The 20,974-nt window shown below is 43.3% G+C and overlaps 3 protein-coding genes and 2 long non-coding RNA genes across 5 annotated transcripts in view; 3 read left to right on the top strand and 2 right to left on the bottom strand.

The window, feature by feature from the left end:
* The first annotated feature begins 253 nt into the window (after positions 1-253).
* LOC116363650 (zinc finger protein 629-like) lies at positions 254-3,035 on the top strand. The gene is made up of 3 exons (XM_031817221.1): positions 254-650; positions 732-834; positions 1,205-3,035. Exons 1-3 carry the CDS (start codon positions 573-575, stop codon positions 2,038-2,040), a joined length of 1,017 nt encoding a protein of 338 aa, XP_031673081.1. The 5' UTR covers positions 254-572; the 3' UTR covers positions 2,041-3,035.
* Positions 703-5,816, bottom strand: LOC116363652 (uncharacterized). The gene is made up of 2 exons (XR_004207887.1): positions 5,531-5,816; positions 703-1,856 (listed from the first exon to the last, which is right to left on the bottom strand). It is a non-coding gene; the product is annotated as an uncharacterized LOC116363652 (long non-coding RNA).
* A 2,021-nt stretch (positions 5,817-7,837) lies between these two features.
* On the top strand, positions 7,838-11,071 carry LOC116363651 (uncharacterized). The gene is made up of 3 exons (XR_004207886.1): positions 7,838-8,153; positions 9,905-9,973; positions 10,073-11,071. It is a non-coding gene; the product is annotated as an uncharacterized LOC116363651 (long non-coding RNA).
* Positions 11,072-13,935: 2,864 nt separating this feature from the next.
* Positions 13,936-20,257, top strand: LOC109878499 (fibrinogen-like protein 1). The gene is made up of 6 exons (XM_031817220.1): positions 13,936-14,100; positions 14,353-14,512; positions 14,972-15,066; positions 15,594-15,682; positions 18,545-18,741; positions 19,529-20,257. The coding sequence occupies exons 1-6, from the start codon at positions 13,953-13,955 to the stop codon at positions 19,755-19,757; spliced, it is 918 nt and encodes a 305-aa protein (XP_031673080.1). The 5' UTR covers positions 13,936-13,952; the 3' UTR covers positions 19,758-20,257.
* The window catches only part of LOC109878488 (microtubule-associated tumor suppressor 1 homolog), a 79,243-nt gene continuing 77,884 nt past the window's right edge, over positions 19,616-20,974 (bottom strand). Inside the window, exon 16 of the transcript XR_004207885.1 lies at positions 19,616-19,722. The gene's annotated coding sequence lies outside the window, so the exon portion shown is untranslated. The remainder of the gene's footprint in view (positions 19,723-20,974) is intronic.

Raw genomic sequence — 20,974 nt, forward strand, 5'->3', positions numbered from 1 at the left:
CATCAAACACCTTGGGTGTGTCATCATAGTGGTCTCTGACATCATAGTGGTCTCTGACATCATAGTGGTCTCTGACTTGTGGTCAGACTCACTCAGGTGAAACAAACTTAACTTGCGCCTTTTTTCAATGCTGATTTGAATATCATCGAGAAAACAGAAACATTCACGCAAACATCGTTTCTGAATTTAAAAGGTAATCCTAGGAGTAATCCTAGTTTTCAAAAGTATCTGTAATCTAATTACAATATTTTTCCTGGTAACGGATTAGTTTGTTTGTTTGTAAGCAGTTACGAATGACATGTAATCCGTTACTCCCCTACCCTGGTTATACATGTTTTCCTGTCAGCCAGGACCTGTTTCACTAAGCATATCAGAATAGGAGTGCTGATTTAGCATCAATTTAGCCTTTTAACCTGAATCATAATTTAATAAGAGCAGGGCACCTGATGGGCAGGGCACCTGATGCTAGATCATCACTCCTACTCTGAGACACTTTGTGGATATGTGCCCAGATCTTCATACAATGATCCTAATAATGACAATGCTTCGTAGTTTCAGTGTCTTCAATTGCCATGCCAGTGAGTAATGACCAGGCCCGAGGCCCCCTGGCTACAATCGAGGACCATTCACAATACCACCACATGCCTCAGGTGTGTTTTTGCTGTCAAAATGAACGTAAATGACATGGAATAGGCTGAAACGTAATCTGTATTTTTCTATTTTATTTACAGGAAGACAGAACTGCATTGTCCCTAATCAAGCAGGAAAGAGTGGACAGCTGTGGCGTGGACCTGAAGGTAGAACAAAACATCCGCTCAGAGAGTAGACCCACTGGTAAGTTTCAGTGCAGATATTGATTACTTAGAACACTTTTTTATTTACAATCCACTCACTGTTGAAATACCCAACACACAGGCTACTACTGGCCTTAACTGGCCTGTCAACTCTTAGCCCTTAACTGAAGACATCAACTCTTAGCCCTTAGCTGAAGACATCAACTCTTAGCCCTTAACTGAAGACATCAACTCTTAGCCCTTAACTGAACACATCAACTCTTAGCCCTTAGCTGAAGACATCAACTCTTAGCCCTTAACTGAAGACATCAACTCTTAGGACTTGTGCTGTGTTTAAAGGCAACCTATTGTATATGATTAGGAATGTCTGATCATTGTGTTGATTACTCCTTTTTCATCCTTGATGGTAGTTCCAGAACCCAACGACGATGACAGCGAGAGACATAACATGGCTGACACTCACAGCTCGCCCACTGCAGCCACAGAGGACCCCACTGAGCCCACTAGGACCAGTGGATCCGAAGCTAACCTCAAGTCAGAGATGGGGACAGAGGGTGTGAACCAGAGACCCCAGCAGCCAACAGGACCAGATCTCAGCACAGAGCTACTGAATAGCCCCGGTTTGGATCTGGCTCTGATGCAGGAGAGGGTCCTGGGGCATCTGGGGCTTTCCTTGGCCCAGGCAGCAGCCGCAAACGCAGAGGCTGCCGGGCATCCATCTTGCTCCTACCAAACCCAGGCTGACGTAGAGAGCCAGTCCAGACAGTTCCCCGGCAGCGACATGGGCGTCTTCGCCCCCTTTGACATGACAGCTCCTCCTCCTCCCGCACCCCCAGCGAATCAGAGGCAGCCGCATGGAGCCACGACGACGAACGAGCCAATGGGCTGTAACTTCTGCGGCCGCATCTTCCACAGCCAGGCGTCCCTGGAGGTGCACCAGAGGGTCCACACGGGACAGCGGCCGTTCAGCTGCCCACACTGCGGCAAGTCATTCGCGCAGCCCAACAACCTCCGGGTGCACCTGCTAATCCACAGTGGCGAGAGGCGGTACCGGTGCTCGATCTGTGGGAAGAGTTTCATTTCGTCAAGTCACCTTAAGAGACACAGGACCGTTCACACCCAGGAGAAACCCTACATCTGCTCTCGGTGCGGCCAGTCCTTCACTCAACTCTGCAGCGTCCGGAGACACAGACAGCAGTCGCGGTGCGGCGAGCCACCTCACGCTCAAAACGAACTTTCTGCTTGACTGTAGAAAAGGTGTTGTACAGTACGCGTGTGTGTTAGCTGTATCTGAAGTGATTTACAATAGCTATAGGTTTCCTGATCAAAACGATTCGCCTTTTAGTCTCTTGGATGATAGGTCCACAGATAGAAGTTGAGAAATGTATGTTGTTAACTCTAAATTCATATTTACCTAAAGATGACACTGTCATTAGCTTTATGTGACTGTTTAGTACAATACATCCCGTCTTACCTTGGTCATAAGGTAAGATAGGGGTTGTCCCTGGGAAAGGCTTGTTTTTAGAGTAGTACTTTATTGATCCCAACTTGGGACATGGTTTTATTTTACCACTAGAAGAAGTCCAGGAGGACGAAGCAGGACATTACGGAGCCAGTGGATTGGACTGAGCCCTCGTCTGGCATGGCTGTCTTCACTGTGTGACTGAATCACAGGGATGAACGATGCAACTAATAAAACGTTTTCCTGCATGTCTTGAAGGAGTTTGCTGACAGGGTCATTTGAGACCAATGCACGTTCACGTGCTTGTCGGAACTAGGAAACGCTGAAATTAATGACTTGCTAATTGGCTCTAGTTATCATAGGTGTTTATACACTTGCTGCGCTGAACCAGTTAGCAAGTCGGAAATGTTTAAGTTCCGACTAGCACATGAACGCGGCAATACTGAGGTATAACACAGGTGAGAAGCAGTTTACACAGGCAACCCAATTCTGATATTTTTCTCCAAATTGGTCTTTTGACCAATCACATGAGATCTTTTCACATACAATCTTTTTCAGAGCCGATCTGATTTGTTAAAAGACCAATTAGTTGGGGGGAAAAGATCTGAATTAGGCTGCCTGTGTAAACACAGCCGTTGAAATGCACAGTGCGTGGACAGTTTACACAATCAGGTATTGCAAGAGAAGGGTTAATACATGACAGAGGAAGTGAAGGTTTATGCTGTCAAATCAAATAAATGTCAATTAAATTAATGGGGAATGGCCCCCTGGATAGCTTTTTTCTGCAGTATTTGTATTAATTGCTTACACCAATCACTTATCTGCTTCCTTGTAAGTAATCACAGCTCTCCAATTGGTTGGATTGGTTATACATATCCAATCAATTGTCTATATATACACACACACACACACTGTATGTGCTAACCTGAAGAAACAAGAATGGATGCATTACTTAACCAAATCCCTATCGCGGAAATTCAGCATTACAGCGTGATTGAAATGTAAAGGTCGATGTTCCCGCGTTAATGGAGACTGCATTCACTGTAAACGTTGCAGATGTCGGCGCAATATGAAATCCCATTTTTAACACGCTATCTGTAATGCTTCAGCAATCCAGATTGAATAGAGCTCCTAGACCATGGTTCTCCAACAGGTACACTACCCTTCAAAAGTTTGGGGTCACTTAGAAATGTCCTTGTTTTTGAAAGAAGAGCAAATGTGTCCATAAAAATAACATCAAATTGATCAAAAATACAGTGCAGACATTGTTAATGTTGTAAATGACTATTGTAACAGGAAACGCCTGATTTAAAAAATATAAAAAAATTGAATATCTACATAGGCGTACAGAGGCCCATTATCAGCAACCATCGCTCCTGTGTTCCAATGGCACATTGCGTTAGCTAATCCAAGTTGGCCAACATCCTGGAGTCGCCTCTTCACGTTGAGACTGGTATATTGCAGGTACTATTTAATGAAGCTGCCAGTTGAGGATTTGTGAAGTGTCTGTTTCTCAAACTAGACACTCTTGCTCAGTTGTGCACCAGGGCCTCCCACTACTCTTTCTATTCTGGTTAGAGACAGTTTGCGCTGTTCTGTGAAGGGAGTAGTACACAGCGTTCTACGAGATCTTCAGTTTCTTGGCCATTTCTCGCATGGAATAGCTTTCATTTCTCAGAACAAGAATGGACTGACAAGTTTCAGAAGAAAGGTCTTTGTTTCTAGCCATTTTGAGCCTGTAATCGAACCCACAAATGCTGATGCTCCAGATACTCAACTAGCCTAAAGAAGGCCAGTTGTATTGCTACTTTAATAAGCACAACAGTTTTCAGCTGTGCTAACATAATTGTAAAAGGGTTTTCTAATGATCAATTAGCCTTTTAAAATTATAAACTTGGATTAGCTAACACAATGTGCCATTTCAACACAGGAGTGAGGGTTGCTGATAATGGGCCTCTGTACAACCTATGTAGATATTACATTTAAAAAATCTGCAGTTTCCAGCTACAATAGTCATTTACAACATTAACAATGTCCACACTGTATTTCTGATCAATTTGATGTTATTTTAATGGAGAAGAAAATAGTATTTTCTTTTTGAAAGGTAGCGTATATGGCGAGCTACCTGTAACTCGCAGCCCACCTATGAGTAGCTCGACAAGCAATTCATGTGTTCCATTGCAAAGCTACTATCCAATCAAAGCCACATTAACATTATCCCACCCCTGGTTAGCCAGTTTTGGCTTAAAAAGACAAACGTAACACAATATCTGCCAATTACTTTCCAGCAATATTTTTTTTCCAGAAGTCACAATTGTTCTTCTGATGTGATTTGAGGATTGTTCATTGTTCCTCTATGAATAATTGTAATATTGAGTAAAAAATATATATCTATTTTTTTTTATTCTTGGTATATTGACAGAAAACGGATATTGTACACCAAGGACCCGGGGAAGAGTTGCAGCGTAGAGGAGAATCAAATAATGTGCTATAAATTGTGTAGCTCGAGAAATGTTTAGTTTTTTTAAGTATCTATCATGCTCGAAAAGTTTAGAGGCCCCTGCCCAAGACATTCACTGCGGATTATACCATGTGTTTACGGTAAATTAAAATGTACGTTAATACGTCATCATTAAGCGACACCGACCATGGCTATTATTGTAATTTTTGAAAACAATAATTCGCTTTTTGTTTTGAATTGAATATTAGGGTAAAGGTTAGTGTTATGTTTAAAATCAGATTTTATGAAGATAAATTGTAGAAATAGGCGCGGTTTAGCCATCCAAGTGGGGTGCTTCATTTTGGTAGTAGTGAAGGAGTAACGTTAGTTAACTAACTACCTACCTATCTAACGGACTTTCTCTCCCCGATTGACCACCTCCCTCAGATGACCACTTAAACCATGAACTTTCTAATGACTTGTTTTTATAAATTACAGTATTTGTCTTTTTTTTGTGCGCTTTGAGATTATTTCAAAAGGCGCTATATAAATAGAATAAATGATGATTTTGTGGCTGTTGTAACTAACTTTAGTGAAAACCCATGTAAACCAGCCTTTCTTAAAGTATGGGTCGCGGACCTGTTAATGTTGGGTCGCGACGTGTCAGAGTAAATGTATAATTATGTAATGAATTACTGGAATTGATTTGGCCAAGTGCAACTGCGGTCTCTGTTCAGTGCGCTCTCTGTTTAGCAGCGCTCTCAGTTTAGCAACGGTCTCTGCTCAGTTTATCACCTGTTTGTGTGGAAGATGCCCATGTGCTTCGCGGTTTACCTGATCTTTTTTCTTGAAGATGCCTCCGCGAGCTGCTGCGCTGTCTTTCAGCAGTAGATGATGCGCTGTGGTTCAGCGGCAGCTGATGCGCTGTGGTTCAGCGGCGGATGATGCGCTGTGGTTCAGCGGTGGATGATGCGCTGTGGTTCAGCGGCGGATGATGCGCTGTGGTTCAGCGGCAGATGATGCGCTGTGGTTCAGCGGCAGATGATGCGCTGTGGTTCAGCAGCGGATGATGCTCTGTCGTTCAAATTGACTCATGCTAGCAACAAGTTCTGACTGAGCGCAATCGTCATGAGAAGCCAATACACCGATGATTTTCTCGCTCTGTCATACAAACTTTGAGAAATAACGAGGACCTCCCTCAATGTGTTTTGTGCGGGAAAGTTCTTAGTAATGAGTCAATCAAAACGAACAAATTCATATAACGACACGTTATACCCAGGGAATTATTTCAGAACAGGGCAGAATGCTTCAGGAAACAGTGCTTCGACTGTGGGAAAGTAAATCCGCTAGCAAGGCATTGTTGTAATTTTATAACAGGTGATGATAAGCAGAAATAAGAGAGTACTCTCTCTCATACTACTAGATGTGAGTTTCTCTTTCAAACAATCCCCTGGCCTTGTACACAGCTAATAGCTAACGTTAGCCAAAGCAAGCTAGCTAGCTACTGATCGTGCAACCCTAACAGTACAGATGAAGATGAAAAATGATCAGGCCTACTGTACATTTTACTGTAGAAATTATTGTTGAAAACAAGTTTAGATTGGAACTGTTGCTGTTAAAATAAAAGTCATATTTTTTATTCTGAACTGAAAGAAACTGATTGAAGCGAGATACTTTTTTGAGGCAAACACACACACAGTTCTGGGTTGCTCATCTACAGCAGGAAGCGGTCTCCTGCCTAACTGAGAAAGCAGTAGTTTTTCTAGTCCAGTTTGGCACCACATATCCATGTCAGTCAGGGTTCTCAACTCTGGGTTACTTAAAACAAAAACAATTTTCAATTCTAAGCATGACCTCAGTGTTGCACTGTCAAAAACTGATCCCAGAATAGACATGCTTGTTGAAAACTTCAACCAGCCACACACCTCATTAGGACTGTGTGTGTATTTTCTGCTCTACATCCGTGTGATTGTTTTTTTGAAACATTTTTTATTTAAATTTAACCTTTTTATTTAAATAGGCAAGTCAGTTAAGAACAAACTCTTATTTACAATGACGGCCTACCCCGGCCAATCCTGGACGATGCTGGGATAATTGTGCGCCGCCCTATAGGACTCCCAATCATTGCCAGATGTTATACAGCCTGGATCAATCAGTTTCCAGTTCTGTTTTAACAGCAACAGCTCCAACCTAGACTGCCTTTCGGGCAATAATTTCTACAGTAAGATGTACAGTATGCCTGAACATTTGATCTGTACTGTTACTTAGGGTTGCACTATCAAAAATCCTGCTTGTCTGTTCTGTTATGCATCTGTGTGAGAGTTTTTAATGGGTGAAAATAAACATGAATAGCTATTTATATGGCAATTTAATTTCATTGTTATTTGTTTTTGTCTATATTGCATTTGTTTTAGGCATAAGGGCAATGAAATGTACCAATATTTACATATAGTTGCATATGTTCCTAAACTTGGGTCCCAGGAAAACATCATTTCTAATTTGGGTCTCAGGCTGAAAAAGTGTAAGAACCTCTGATGTAAACAATCAACAGTCTACCTTTGTACGGGTTTTCAGCCAAACAGGACAGGTTTCATTTTTTAAACTGATTGTTTGGTAACATTATTTTGATGTTCAGATGGAATCACGTTCTGGTTGTATCGGATTCAGACTGCATTTTGCAACACAGGTAGCGTCGATCAAGGAGATGTTGAGCGAAACAGCCGCAGCAGAAATCTGCAAGCTCTTTTGAGGATGGCTCCTCCAATTCATATTTGGAAATAAAGCAAAACATGCTCAAGAAATACAATGCTATGAAAGAAGAATGAAACATTAATTGAAAGTAATCGAAACGAGAATGGAAGGACTACTTGCCACACAGGCAGAGTGACAAAACCAACATTTGGTTAGCAGACTACAATAAATTCCTAGATTCATGATGGAGTTGAGTGGCGAATATTGTGTGCGGACAAGTTCCGACGTCACATAAAATAGACTTTTTTTTTTTTTTTTTTTTAAATCAACGATTTCTGAGTCCGTACGGGAGTTGCAACGATGGGACAAGACAAACTACCAACTGGATAAAAATAAAGATTTCAGCACACAAAGTAAATGCGTGCTATTCCTTGGGCGCTAAAATGCGCAGACTGGTCTCATAGACTAGACGTAACAAACTAAACTTATATCCGGGATACTCAAATTAGTATATGTTACATTTGGTATGGTTACATAAAATGGATCCAATCCGAGTCGGCAAGGTGGAAAAATCTGCCGTTCTGCCCTTGAGCAAAGCAGTTAGCTCACCCCACAACAACTGCTCCCCGGGCACAGATGACAGAAACGTCAATTAAAGCAGCTCCCCGCACCTCTCTGATTCAGAGGAGTTGGGTTAAATGCCGAAGACACATTTTGGTTGAATGCATTCAGTTGTGCAACTGGCTAGGTATCGTCTTTCCAAAAGGTAACATGTTCAAATCTTGTCACAGGCAACTTTAGCAACTACTTATTACTGTTTAGCTACATTGCAACTCCTTAGCATGTTAGCTAACCCTTCCCCTAACCTTAACTTTATAACCTAACGCCTAACCTTAACCCCTAATCCCTAGAGCTAGCTAACGTTAGCCACAACAAATTGGAATTCATAACATATCCTACGTTTTTGCACATTCGTAACATATTGTACAAATTGCAATTTGTAACATAATGTACAAATTGCATTTCGTTGTGCTGAGTAATTAATGCTTTTTGAGGTCGTATCGGTTATACATTTCTTTGTCACAGTTCGATTTCGGTTTAGCATATTTTTTCAACAATAAATGCATGATGAAATATTGAGATTACAATGATTTTAGCTTGTTAATGGACATTCCAGAGTTTATAAACCCAGAGGCGCAACATTGTGAGACTTCCGGGAATTGCGAAACAGACCAGGCTGATGTTTGGTGTTTGATAAGTCAATGAGAGAAGTGAAAAATTATTCCTTAGTTGTTAATTTTCTCGAAATCTAAAGGCACAACCTAGATTTGAGCCAACATCTTAAGTAGTTGAACATGTTATTACTCCAACCCATGAAGGTTTCAAACTGACACATTTAAATTTGTCATAAACAACTTTATATCAAAGGACTGCCTTTGAGTTCACGGCCTGCACATGCGCAGTTCGGTACGAGACGACCTTTAGACCCGATGATGTGTTTCTGCGCATGAGCTTAGCTAGCAAACGTCTCCATGACGAGACCTAGAAGTGTGATCGGGGGGATTTCATACTGTATTGTCTTGGGTGTATCCTTGCAGAGATCTTTATCTGTCTGAGCCAGAAAATTTATTATGGTCATTGTAGTTAATTACCACGTTTTTGCACTAAACTAGGTTGAATATATGCTTAGTGAAAACTACAACTCCCTTCAGCCCAGCGTCCCACATAGGTCCTGACTTGGTTTCTCTCTAGAGTGTAATTCAAGTAATTTAACTGACGTTGGTCAATTAGTTGTTTAATAACCGAACCCCATCGAAATGTTGTTAATCGCTCAGCACTAGCAATTCATAACATATAATACGAATTGTAATTCGTAACATACCATAATAAATGGATTACGGACATCCAAAAGTACATACCATAACATATCATACCAAAGGTAGTGTCTCGGATTTACGTACAGAATAATACGAAATGCTCTGAGACCACGTTGCAATGCCAGCTATTCTTTGGGTGCTGAAATCCGTAGTTTTTGATAAAAAAATATTTTATTTGATGTCAGAGCTCCAGTCCGCCCACAATAGTCGCTGCTCAACTCCATCGTACGTCTTGGAGTTGAGTTTAGTCGTCTACTGTGCGTGTACCCTATCTGGCTTGCTATCATTGAACTTGTCAGACCCATTCAATGCACCCACCAAAGTCTAAATTAGTCCTTGATAAAATGGAAAGAATGAAAATCAGCAGTAGATTTCTAGGTCAGCACAGGATTCGAGGTCCAGATTTGAATTTGCCTGAGCTAGAACCATGAACTCCAGTGTCCCAGCATAGTAGATCTGAGTAACAGAATGTTGAGTTGGCTACCACTTGCATGCTAACTTAATCTAATGATACATTTATTAACCAAACAACCACATCTGATCATTGGTCAGGTGGTTGGAGGTTGTAGTTTGTGACATAGATTCACGCACTCATTTGTCATCATTCTGACAGAGAATGGCAATGTCTCACTTTCTCCAGGAGAGGGAATCCTCTGCATGCAAACTTGCAATTTGACTGAGGATGAGCACAACACTGTGCACTGTGCTGGTGAGCCCACTACATCACTTTATATGACTATCCATAATATTCCACTTGAAAATATCAGAATAATATTCCTGAATGAAAAACGGTTGTTTATTTCTATAGGAGGCAAGCGCCAAATTGCCAGGAGTCAAACAAGAACATGTTGCATGTTGGGACGGTATTCATGAAATGGACACAATGAGCCGTGGGACCAACACTGCTCTCAAGTCAGAGGCAGACACTGAGGGAATGATCCAGACAAAACAGCAGTCAGGAGCTGAACACAGTGAAAGTGTCTTCCTAAGTCTGAACCTGATTGTTTGAATTCGGCCTCTCTGCCCCAGACGCCGAAGACTCCTCGTCTTCCTACGCCACAGACACCAGAAGACAGTCGACGCAGTTCTCAGACACCCCAGCGAGAGCAGCACCGCCGGCAGCATAGCTCCAATACAGATTCACCCAAGACAGGCAAGGAACCGCTACACTGCAAACAATGAGGCAAGACTTTAAGCCAATACCCAGTGCTAGAGGCACATGAAAGAGTGTTCTCAGGGGAGAAGACGTATATGTGTGAAGCGTGCGGCAGGGGTTTTCGCAAGTCGGAAATCGCAACATGCACCTAAAGTTTCACGCCGGCGAGAAGCCGTTCGTCTCCACGTTGTGTGGGAGGAAGTTCATGACCTTGAGTCACATGAACATCCATGGTGAAGGGAAGCCGGTCAAATGCTGCAAGTGCAGGAAGTGGTTCCTGGATATAGACAGCTGCCAAAAGCACCAGGTGGCACGGCGCGGCACGGTGTGACCAACACCAACACTAACCTTCTCAGCTGTGAGGAAAGTTGTTCGCTCTAGCCTGTCATCTGAACAGACGGAGACAGAAACAACGCCAGTCACAATGAACAACAGAATCAATGGTTGTCTGTCTCTATCTTTCTGTGTTTGTCTGTCTGTCCGGTCATTATGAAGAGAAGGCTGATGAATGTGATAGACTTGGTGGCTCAGGGCCTGAGTCCTTGCCTTCCATTCATGGGTTCAAATCCCATTTCTTGTGCTTTAGTGGACATTTCCACAAATGTCACTGTCAAAATGACAAAGAAAACTATTAAATGTGAAAGAGATGGTTGCTCTAGGGGTCGAGGTCATGCTTTTCATCCATGAGTTATGTGTTCGAAAACCCATCTCTTTCTCTTCTGCTTTAGTCACTGAATGTCGATGTCTAAACTACAAAGAGAAGTGTAATGAGTGTGAAGGAGTCTGTGGCTGGATCTCACCCCATTAGCACAGGGCTGTAAATCAAATCAAATCAAATTTATTTATATAGCCCTTCGTACATCAGCTGATATCTCAAAGTGCTGTACAGAAACCCAGCCTAAAACCCCAAACAGCAAGCAATGCAGGTGTAGAAGCACGGTGGCTAGGAAAAACTCCCTAGAAAGGCCAATACCTAGGAAGAAACCTAGAGAGGAACCAGGCTATGTGGGGTGGCCAGTCCTCTTCTGGCTGTGCCGGGTGGAGATTATAACAGAATATGGCCAAGATGTTCAAATGTTCATAAATGACCAGCATGGTCGAATAATAATAAGGCAGAACAGTTGAAACTAGAGCAGCAGCACAGTCAGGTGGAAGTTGAAACTGGAGCAGCAGCATGGCCAGGTGGACTGGGGACAGCAAGGAGTCATCATGTCAGGTAGTCCTGGGGCATGGTCCTAGGGCTCAGGTCCTCCGAGAGAGAGAAAGAAAGAGAGAAGGAGAGAATTAGAGAACGCACACTTAGATTCACACAGGACACCGAATAGGACAGGAGAAGTACTCCAGATATAACAAACTGACCCCAGCCCCCCGACACATAAACTACTGCAGCATAAATACTGGAGGCTGAGACAGGAGGGGTCAGGAGACACTGTGGCCCCATCCGAGGACACCCCCGGACAGGGCCAAACAGGAAGGATAGGTAGGAACTGTAGGTTTGATAGGATAGGTAGGAACTGTAGGTTTGAACCCAGTCCTCTGGAAGAGGGTTGGTTACCTCACCACTGAGGACTCCACTGGGTGGGACTGAAACACATAGAAGGGCACGATAAGTAGGTTTGGTTAAATCCTGTGGTTTCAGAACAGTAACCAGCAATGGCTTGGACAAGTAGACAACCCAATGCTTACAAGGCGAAAACTTTATGACTGAGCCAACACCTCCTTCGCTTCACTTCTCTTCCTATGATAGAGTTAAAGGAAACATTGATGAGTCCACTAATAAGCCCATGTTGGAGCTGAAGATGGCAGTCTGTTAGCTCTGTGGCACCCACACTGGGTTTCCCTGTGACCTCTACTAGTCAGGGTCAATAATGTCGGCATCAACAGGCTTTCTGTAGGTCACCCAGCATCAACTGAAGGTAGCTGGAGTTGGATACATGGCATCTCTACGCCAGCCAGCTCTCCCTCAGACACTTGCCTGGAGGCCTGGTCACATCAGACAAATACCTCTGGGCAGAATCACATCAGCATGTAAACATACCTCACCTCTGGAGCGATCAGACCATTCAGGCCACACCTCTGAACACACCTTACTACAGCTCACCTTAGCTGTCATGTGAACCAGCGGTATTCAAATCTTACCCTATAAGGTCCAGAGCCTGCTGGTTTTCTGTTCTACCTGATAATTAATTGCGCCCACCTGGTGTCCCAGGTCTAAATCAGCCCCTGATTGGAGGGGAAGAATGAAAAAAAAACAACAGTGGAACTGGCTTCACGTCCTGGGTCTGTATCCACAAAGTGTCTCATAGTGCTGATCTGAGATCAGTTTAGCCTTTTAGTTCATAATGAATAAGACTGAATGGACAGATACATTTATCAAAAACACATTCCACCAAATATTAATATATCTTTTTTTGATATGAGGAAGAAAAGCCTTATGCAAGTATTTTGTTAACTAGGCAAATCTGTTAAGAACAAATTCTTATTTACAATGACGGCCTAATTATGAAAAAAGATCTGAATCAAACCCATTGAATTAATAGAAGTAAATCAAAACTAGAGCTAAAACATGAAACAAGGGGAATGTTGACTTTAGGCAGGGAAAGTTACAAGTCGTTGACCTCAAATAAGAGTCTGAAGGGCCATGTTTAAGAGGACGCCAGTAAAAGGGGGTATTGTATCACCAGTTGGGTTATGAGAAGGGAGCATAGATAGAGGGGAGACACTACAAAAGGCAGCCCTCTTCCTACGCAGTAGACCACTAGACACAACAAGGTTTAATCAGAAGGTCAATGGCCAGACAATGGTGGGAAGTCACTAGCCATTTTTCAAAGTACAGCAGAACACTCGTGCTGACTCCGATGTTTAGACACTAGTGTCCTGCGTCCCAAATGGAACCCTATTCCCTATATAGTGTACTACTACTGACCAGGTGCCATTTGGGATGCAGCCAGTGTCTTCCATGGTGGGTTGTCAGAGGGTAGGGTGAACAGAGCGTCAGTAAAACTGGTGGTTGAACATAGCTCACACGCCATGGCAGGAGCGTCCACCATAGTAGTTTTGGGGCTTTTGTTCCTCACGGAATGCCACTCGGTAAGATTTATTTACATTTTGATTGGCTTTGGTTCATATTGTGCATAATTCTACTTCCTTAACACCCACTTACATTGTGATGACATTTTATGTGCCATTTTGGTGTATTCTGCATGCACCTGCATGCATGTTTGTGTGTGTGTCTGTTTATGTGTGCATGCATCGTCTGTCTCTGCATCCAAATATAGTTCATATCAGATTACATCATAACAGGTTTCTGTATGTATGTTATTGTTTAATGTACTGAGATTAGCATTTGTAGGCTGACACATCAAATGAACAAACTTGTTCCTTTATCTTGAAAACTGTGATAGAACAGATCATTCTGATGACTTAAAAAAAAACAGTTTTGTTAAATGAGTTGTATAGCCTGAGAGCGTGAACAGGATCCCCCTCTCCCCCTGTCCGTCCTGTCCACTAGGCCCCAGTGCAGTGTGGGGAGATGGTGGGGCGTCTGCAGGCTGAGATGGAGGACCTGGTGAGGGTGATCAACGACCAGCACCGCTACATCCAGGGGCTTCACCTCAGCCAGGCCCAGAAGCTGCCCCAGATCCCCCAGACACACCTCCAGACTGGGGGCCAGTACAAAGGTCAGGCAGGGGGTAGAACCCCATAGCTCCTTTTGTTAATGTGGAATTCCATGGGTAGAACATAGAATGAATGGAACGTCTTTTTTCTTTTTACTGAACTGAATTTAGTTTTTTTGTGTGATTCATGTTTGATTAGCAATTCAATTTAGTTTTTAAAACAGACATAAATAGTGAAAGATAATGTGCTGTATAAGGAATGGATTGGGTGCCATTTGGTGTGCAAGTACTGTAACCATGTCCTCTGTGTGTTAGACTGTGCTGAGATCTTTAAGGATGGGAACTCCGTTAGTGGCCTGTATATGATCAGACCGAACCAGGCTCCCTCCTCCTTCATGGTGTTCTGTGACATGAGTGATGGAGGAGGCTGGACTGTCGTCCAGAGGAGAAAGGACGGCACGGAGTCCTTCGACAGGTAGGTGGAAAGAAAACGTGTGATAAAAGGGCCTAAAAAGTGGCTACATTTAAGACCTACATGTCTCCTGTAAGACCTTATGACCTGTGAACCGTTCCAGACAACATCATGGTGTCAATCATGCTCTTTATAATGTGATCTAACTGATGGAAAATGTCCAGACTCTCATTCATTTATTCAATAATATAAATATCTCAAAACGAAATTTTTGGATTTAAAACAAAATGTTAAAGACATTGTTTGGAACAATATACCCTACAAGTACATCATATTTCCAGAGTGGGCACTTTGGTACTTTTAATGATATAACTCAAACATCCTTCCTCCCAATTACATTTTTGTGAGAATTGCCAAAACAATCGGAGATACTAAAGCATTTTCCGCTCCCGCTGGCGTGGAATCTCGTTGGTTTCAGGTTTAGCATCACGTGCATGTGGGTGTGTCTCCCTCCCTCTACAGAGCGTGGGTGGAGTATAAGCATGGTTTTGGAGACAGCGAGTCAGACGGAGAGTTCTGGCTAGGGAACGACCCCCTACACTACCTCACCTCTCAAGGTGAAGAGGAAAACCTACAACTAGGGCCAAGAGCTTTTCCCCACCACTTGATCTGACCAGGAAAAACTCCCGGCCCCTAGGAACAGGCTGTAATAGTAATATGACCCAGAGTTTTTCCTGGCCTTAGTCAGGTTATAACTAGGACACAGAGAGTTTTCCTAGTCAGGTAACAAGTCTTGGCTAGAAAAACATCTAAAAGGCATGTGGCCAAATTCACATGGAATGTACCTAATAATGACAATGAATTGCTTTTATATTAGAGAGAGCTTAAAGAGCCCAATTTCCAACTTGAGATAAGTTGACTTAAAATGGACTCAAGTCCAAAAATGTTGACATAAGTCAATCTTTTATTGGCTTAAGTCCTTGTTAAGTTCACTTATCTCAAGTCTGATCATGGCCCCGAGTGCTTTACATTGTAGAGGCCACAGCAACTCAACTCATCCACCACCACTACTGTCTCACCTACCTGGTTGACAATCGGTGGCCATTTTGGCTCTTTATGACCGATATTTGACTCTGTTTTCTAGGCGACTACAACCTAAAGATCAACATGGAGGACTTTGACGGAAACCAGCGCTTCGCCAAGTACAAAAACATGAAAGTTGATGATGAAAAGGTACACGTGAACACAACACCACGGTCTTCACAGCAGACATTCCTCACATGGAACAGACACGGTTTTCCCATAACATTGGGTGTCACTATTTTGTCTACTCTTGTTCAAACTGTACAAAAGGCAGTTGAGATCTTGATAGAACGTAAAGAACAAGAACGTTTGTAGTATCTCTCCTTCCTTGGTCTTTTTTAACCCCCCCCTTCCCTTTTTGTTGACATAAGTCCTTGTTCGCAAAACACTGAACCAATCTACGTTCATACTGTATAAACTGGGGATTTCCAGGACTAGGATACAGAGCATGCGCTGATCAGCTGACATTTTCCACCTCTCACTGACCATGTCTGTAATAGCTTTTGTGTTTCAAGTTAACCACTATAGTTCCTGTGCCCAAGGAGGCCAAGGTAACCTGTCTAAATGTCTACTGCCCTGTCGCACTCACAACTGCAGCAATGAAATGCTTTGAAAGGCTGGCCATAGCTCACATCAACACCATTATCCCAAACACACTGGACCCACTCCAATTTGCATACCGCGCCAACAGACCCACAGATGACGCCATCTCCATTGCACTCCACACTGCCCTCTCCCACCTGGATAAGAGGAACGCCTATGTGAGAATGTTGTTCATTGACTACAGCTCAGCGTTCAACACCATAGTGCCCTCCAAGCTCATTACTAATCGCAGGACCCTGGGACTGAACACCTCCCTCTGCAACTGGATCCTGGACTTCCTGCTGGGCCGCCCCCAGGTGGTGAGGATTGTCAACATTACATCCACCACACTGATCCTCAACACGGGAGCCCCTCAGGGTGCGCGGCCGCGCACAACTCCAATACCGTCATTAAGTTTACTGACGGCATGACAGTGGTAGGCCCGATGACCAACGACGATGAGACAGCCTATAGCAGGGCTCTCCAACCCTGTCCCTGGAGAGCTACCTTCCTGTAGGTTTTCATTCCAAACCTGTTGTAACTCACCTGATTCAGTTAATCAACCAGCTGGTTATTAGAATGTGTGCTAGATTATGGTTGCAGTGAAAACCTACAGGATGGTAGCTCTCCAGGGACAAGGATTGAGACCTCTGGCCTATAGGGAGGTCAGTGACATGGCAGTGTGTTGCCAGGAGCTTATCGTGGTCTCCAGGAAATGGTTGGTCGAGGACGCCCCCATCCACATTGACGGAGCTGTAGTGGAGTGGGTCGAGAGCTTCAAGTTCCTCGGTGTCCACATCGCTAAGGAACTAACATGGTCCATACACACCAACACAGTCCTGAAGAAGGCACGACAATGCCTCTTCCACCTCAGGAGGCTGAAAAGATTTGTCATGGGCCCTCAGATCCTGAAAAAGTTCTACAGCTGCACCATTGAGAGCATCTTAACTGGCTGCATCACTGCTTGGTACGGCAACTGCTTTGCATTCGACCACAAGGTGCTACAGAGGGTAGTGCATATGGCCCAGTCCATAACTGGGCCGAGCTCCCTGCCGTCCAGGACCTCTATACCAGGCGGTGTCAGAGGAAGGCCCTAAAAATGATAAAATACTTCAGCCACCCAAGTCATGGATTGTTCTCTCTGCTCCCACACGGCAAGCGGTACCGATGCACCAAGTCTGGAATCAACAGGACCCTGAACAGCTTCTACCTCCTAGCCTTAAGACTGCTAAATAGTTAACCAAATAGCTACCTAGATTATTTGCATTGACCCCCATCTGCACTAACTCTTTTGACTCATCACATATGCTGCTGCTACTTCTTATTATATATCCTGTTACCTAGTCACTTTACCCCTACCTATATGTACATATCTACCTCAATTACCTCGTACTCCTGCACATCGACTCGGCTATGTACACGGGGCACCAGTACCAAGGTATCGCTACTCATTGTGCATTTATTATTAAGTGTTATTACTTTTCTATTATTTTCTTTCTCTCTGCATTGTTGGGAAGGACCGGTGAGTAAGTATTTCACTGCTGGGTTTACACCTGTTGTTTCTCTGCATTGTTGGGAAGGACCGGTGAGTAAGTATTTCACTGCTGGGTTTACACCTGTTGTTTCTCTGCATTGTTGGGAAGGACCGGTGAGTAAGTATTTCACTGCTGGGTCTACACCTGTTGTTTCTCTGCATTGTTGGGAAGGACCGGTGAGTAAGTATTTCACTGTTAGTCTACACCTGTTGTTTCTCTACATTGTTGGGAAGGACCGGTGAGTAAGTATTTCACTGTTAGTCTACACCTGTTGTTTCTCTCTGCATTGTTGGGAAGGACCGGTGAGTAAGTATTTCACTGTTAGTCTACACCTGTTGTTTCTCTCTGCATTGTTGGGAAGGACCTGTGAGTAAGTATTTCACTGTTAGTCTACACCTGTTGTTTACGAAGCATGGGACAAATACAATGTGATTTGAATGTCCTTGAGCAAAAGGTCCTGGGGAAAACCAGCAATCCTCTTCATTCACCTTCTCATATTAGCCCATCGTGGAACAAGATCAATATTTGTTGAAAGCAGTTTTCAAAAAGACACATCTCAGCAGTGCTCTGTTTAGGAGAACATTGACTGTGTTACAGTATAAGCATGTTTACATACCTTGGTCTATCACTCCTGGTCCTCAGCCTATTACCTAAAGTTGTGGTGCCTTTTACACTTGGCGTGGGGAATTCTGGCCCAGGACTTCTGCAGTGTGTGCACACCAATGTAGGCATTTGTTTGAGGCCTAAATTGAAGACTACAATTAGTTGAAATTTGAGATCAGGTTAAAGGGGATAGTTCAGTGATTTTACATAGTTAAATATTCAAAATCACTGAATTATTTCCCCATAAATACTTAAAAAGTTACTCCCTAAAATACTCCTCTTCCCCCTCCAGAACCAGTATAAGCTTCATCTGGGTGAGTACACTGGCAATGCGGGGGACGCCCTCCCCGAAGCCCACTCCCGTCCCAGTGGGCAGTGGAACAGTTTAGGGGCCGGTCAACTGGGAGTCAAGTTCAGTACCTACGACCATCCCAACAAGGACGATGAGAAGTGTATCCGCCATGACATGTCAGGCTGGTGGTTCAGCAAGTATGACCTTCTGTATTACTGTGGAGATTTAGTAACCTCTCAACAGAGTATTGACCTTCTGCATTACTGTGGAGATTCAGTAACCTCTGAACAACAGAGTATTGACCTTCTGCATTACTGTGGAGATTTAGTAACCTCTCAACAACAGAGTATTGGCCTTCTGAATTACTGTGGAGATTTAGTAACCTCTGAACAACCGAGTATTGACCTTCTGCATTACTGTGGAGATTCAGTAACCTCTCAACAACAGTTTTGGCACAAACATTTATTTTCCACATACACTCCCGACGTATTTATTTGGACAGAGAAGCTAAAACATTTCATTTGGCTCTATACGCCAGCATCTTGAGAGAATGCTATAGGTATAAAATTACACCTGTTTTAACATTTAGAAATGAATGCACCCCCATTTGAAGCTTTATTTAACTAGGCAAGTCAGTTAAGAACAAATTCTTATTTTCAATGACGGCCTAGGAACAGTGGGTTAACTGCCTGTTCAGGGGCAGAACGACAGATTTGTACCTTGTCAGCTCGGGGGTTTGAACTTGCAACCTTCCGGTTGGTAGTCCACCGCTCTAACCACTAGGCTACCCTGCCACACCATAATCTGAAACACAACCAAAACATGCGTGCCATCGACAGTGTTATTGACTGATAGATTGCTATAACATATATGGTTAGCTGGTATAATATGTATATTTGTAAGATCTGGCAATGTCCAAGCAATGGAACGCCACCTTTTACTAGGAATCTCAGATGTTGGTGTCATTCTGCGTCTCTCCACCAGGTGTGAGTCTGGCAACTTGAACGGTCACTACTACAATGGGCCGTACCAAGCGGTGATGGATGACGGGGTGGTCTGGTACACCTGGCACGGCTGGTGGTATTCAATCAAATCCGTAGTCATGATGATCCGGGCCTCCGACGTCCATCCGGCTGGATCTGATGTCCAACTGACCAGAACACCAGATGACATCGATCCTGTTAAGAATTTTGCCTCAATTAGGATAGGCTGAAGGTGGTGTTACATCATAGAGAACATCCAATCATAACAATCTTGATGCTAATTGAGGTAAAACAGTAATTCTGCTCATAGATTATTAAAGGATTACATTTATTTTCATCGTCAATTGCAGACCAAAAATGTATTTCAGCTTTTAACCCAACCCCTTTGAATCAGAGAGGTGTGGGGGGCTGCCACATCGGGTGCCAGATGAGCTGTTGTCCATTCCAACTGGCAACCTTTTGGTTATTTGCCCAACGTTTTAACTTGCTAGGCCACCTGCTGCTAGCCCATATGCATGTGATCTACACATCCAGCCCAAAGCAGGAGGTTTAAAACATACTTTCTTCGTCGCCAATGTACCGGAGCAGGTCTTTCACTGTTAAAAATAACAACGTGAATGTGACTGTTGGCCGATTTTACATGTTTTTCTTTTATAAATAATGGTACAATTGTGTACTTTCCACTCAAATCATTTCTGATTGTGACTCAATTTTAATAAAATGTTAACTATGATCAACTCTTACTTTAACAGAAATATTGCCTATATTTCCCCCCCAGAGTTCTCACTTGCAACCAGACTGGGCACGTTCCAGGTCGTTCTCGCTGGGCACGTTCCAATCCAACGTTCCAATCTCAAAAGAGACTGCTCTATCATATAAATGGGCTTCCTCAGACAAACAGTTCTCCAGACATTGTGAGATCTAATCTACTGCACAGATCCACTGCACTAAAGACAACCTGGAACACGCCCATTTCTCCCCCTGTGTTTTAAGCCAACCCTTAAAACATTCACTAGTTTCTACCTGTTAATACTGCAGCCAGAGATAAGACACTAGACATGACTTAGTGTGCAAACAAACCAGTATTACATTACCGAGAGACAGACAGAGCACCAAAACCTCACCAGTGAAAAGAAAGTGCATTACTTCCATGTTAAAGCACAGTAGAGTGGTCGTAGAGGAGTTTTGAGGCCACTGAGGTAGGTGTTAAATGGGTGATCTGTGCCCTCCAGGGTGGATTCCTTTCTCTAGGTACTACTGCACAACAACAGGATTGAGCGTGCACACACACACACACACACACACACACACACACACACACACACACTCTGCTTCGACATAGCGGTCCATCATTTTGACAAGTAAAGGACTTGTGTGTATAACCAATCTCTTCCAATGTATCACATTATACAAATACCTATATGTCCCTAATCATATCCACTATTTA

This window comes from Oncorhynchus kisutch, unplaced genomic scaffold (assembly GCF_002021735.2).
Source record: "Oncorhynchus kisutch isolate 150728-3 unplaced genomic scaffold, Okis_V2 scaffold958, whole genome shotgun sequence".
NCBI classification, from domain to species: Eukaryota; Metazoa; Chordata; class Actinopteri; order Salmoniformes; family Salmonidae; genus Oncorhynchus; species Oncorhynchus kisutch.

What these genes read in the sequence shown, in the direction of transcription:
- LOC116363650 (XM_031817221.1), top strand. Translation starts at nt 573, where the DNA reads ATGCCAGTGAGTAATGACCAGGCCCGAGGCCCCCTGGCTACAATCGAG. An exon ending in AATACCACCACATGCCTCAG is followed by an intron (nt 651 to 731) that starts GTGTGTTTTTGC and finishes TTTTATTTACAG; the next exon opens with GAAGACAGAACTGCATTGTC. An exon ending in CTCAGAGAGTAGACCCACTG is followed by an intron (nt 835 to 1,204) that starts GTAAGTTTCAGT and finishes CCTTGATGGTAG; the next exon opens with TTCCAGAACCCAACGACGAT.
- LOC109878499 (XM_031817220.1), top strand. Translation starts at nt 13,953, where the DNA reads ATGGTGGGGCGTCTGCAGGCTGAGATGGAGGACCTGGTGAGGGTGATC. An exon ending in GACTGGGGGCCAGTACAAAG is followed by an intron (nt 14,101 to 14,352) that starts GTCAGGCAGGGG and finishes TCTGTGTGTTAG; the next exon opens with ACTGTGCTGAGATCTTTAAG. An exon ending in TGAAAGTTGATGATGAAAAG is followed by an intron (nt 15,683 to 18,544) that starts GTACACGTGAAC and finishes TTCCCCCTCCAG; the next exon opens with AACCAGTATAAGCTTCATCT.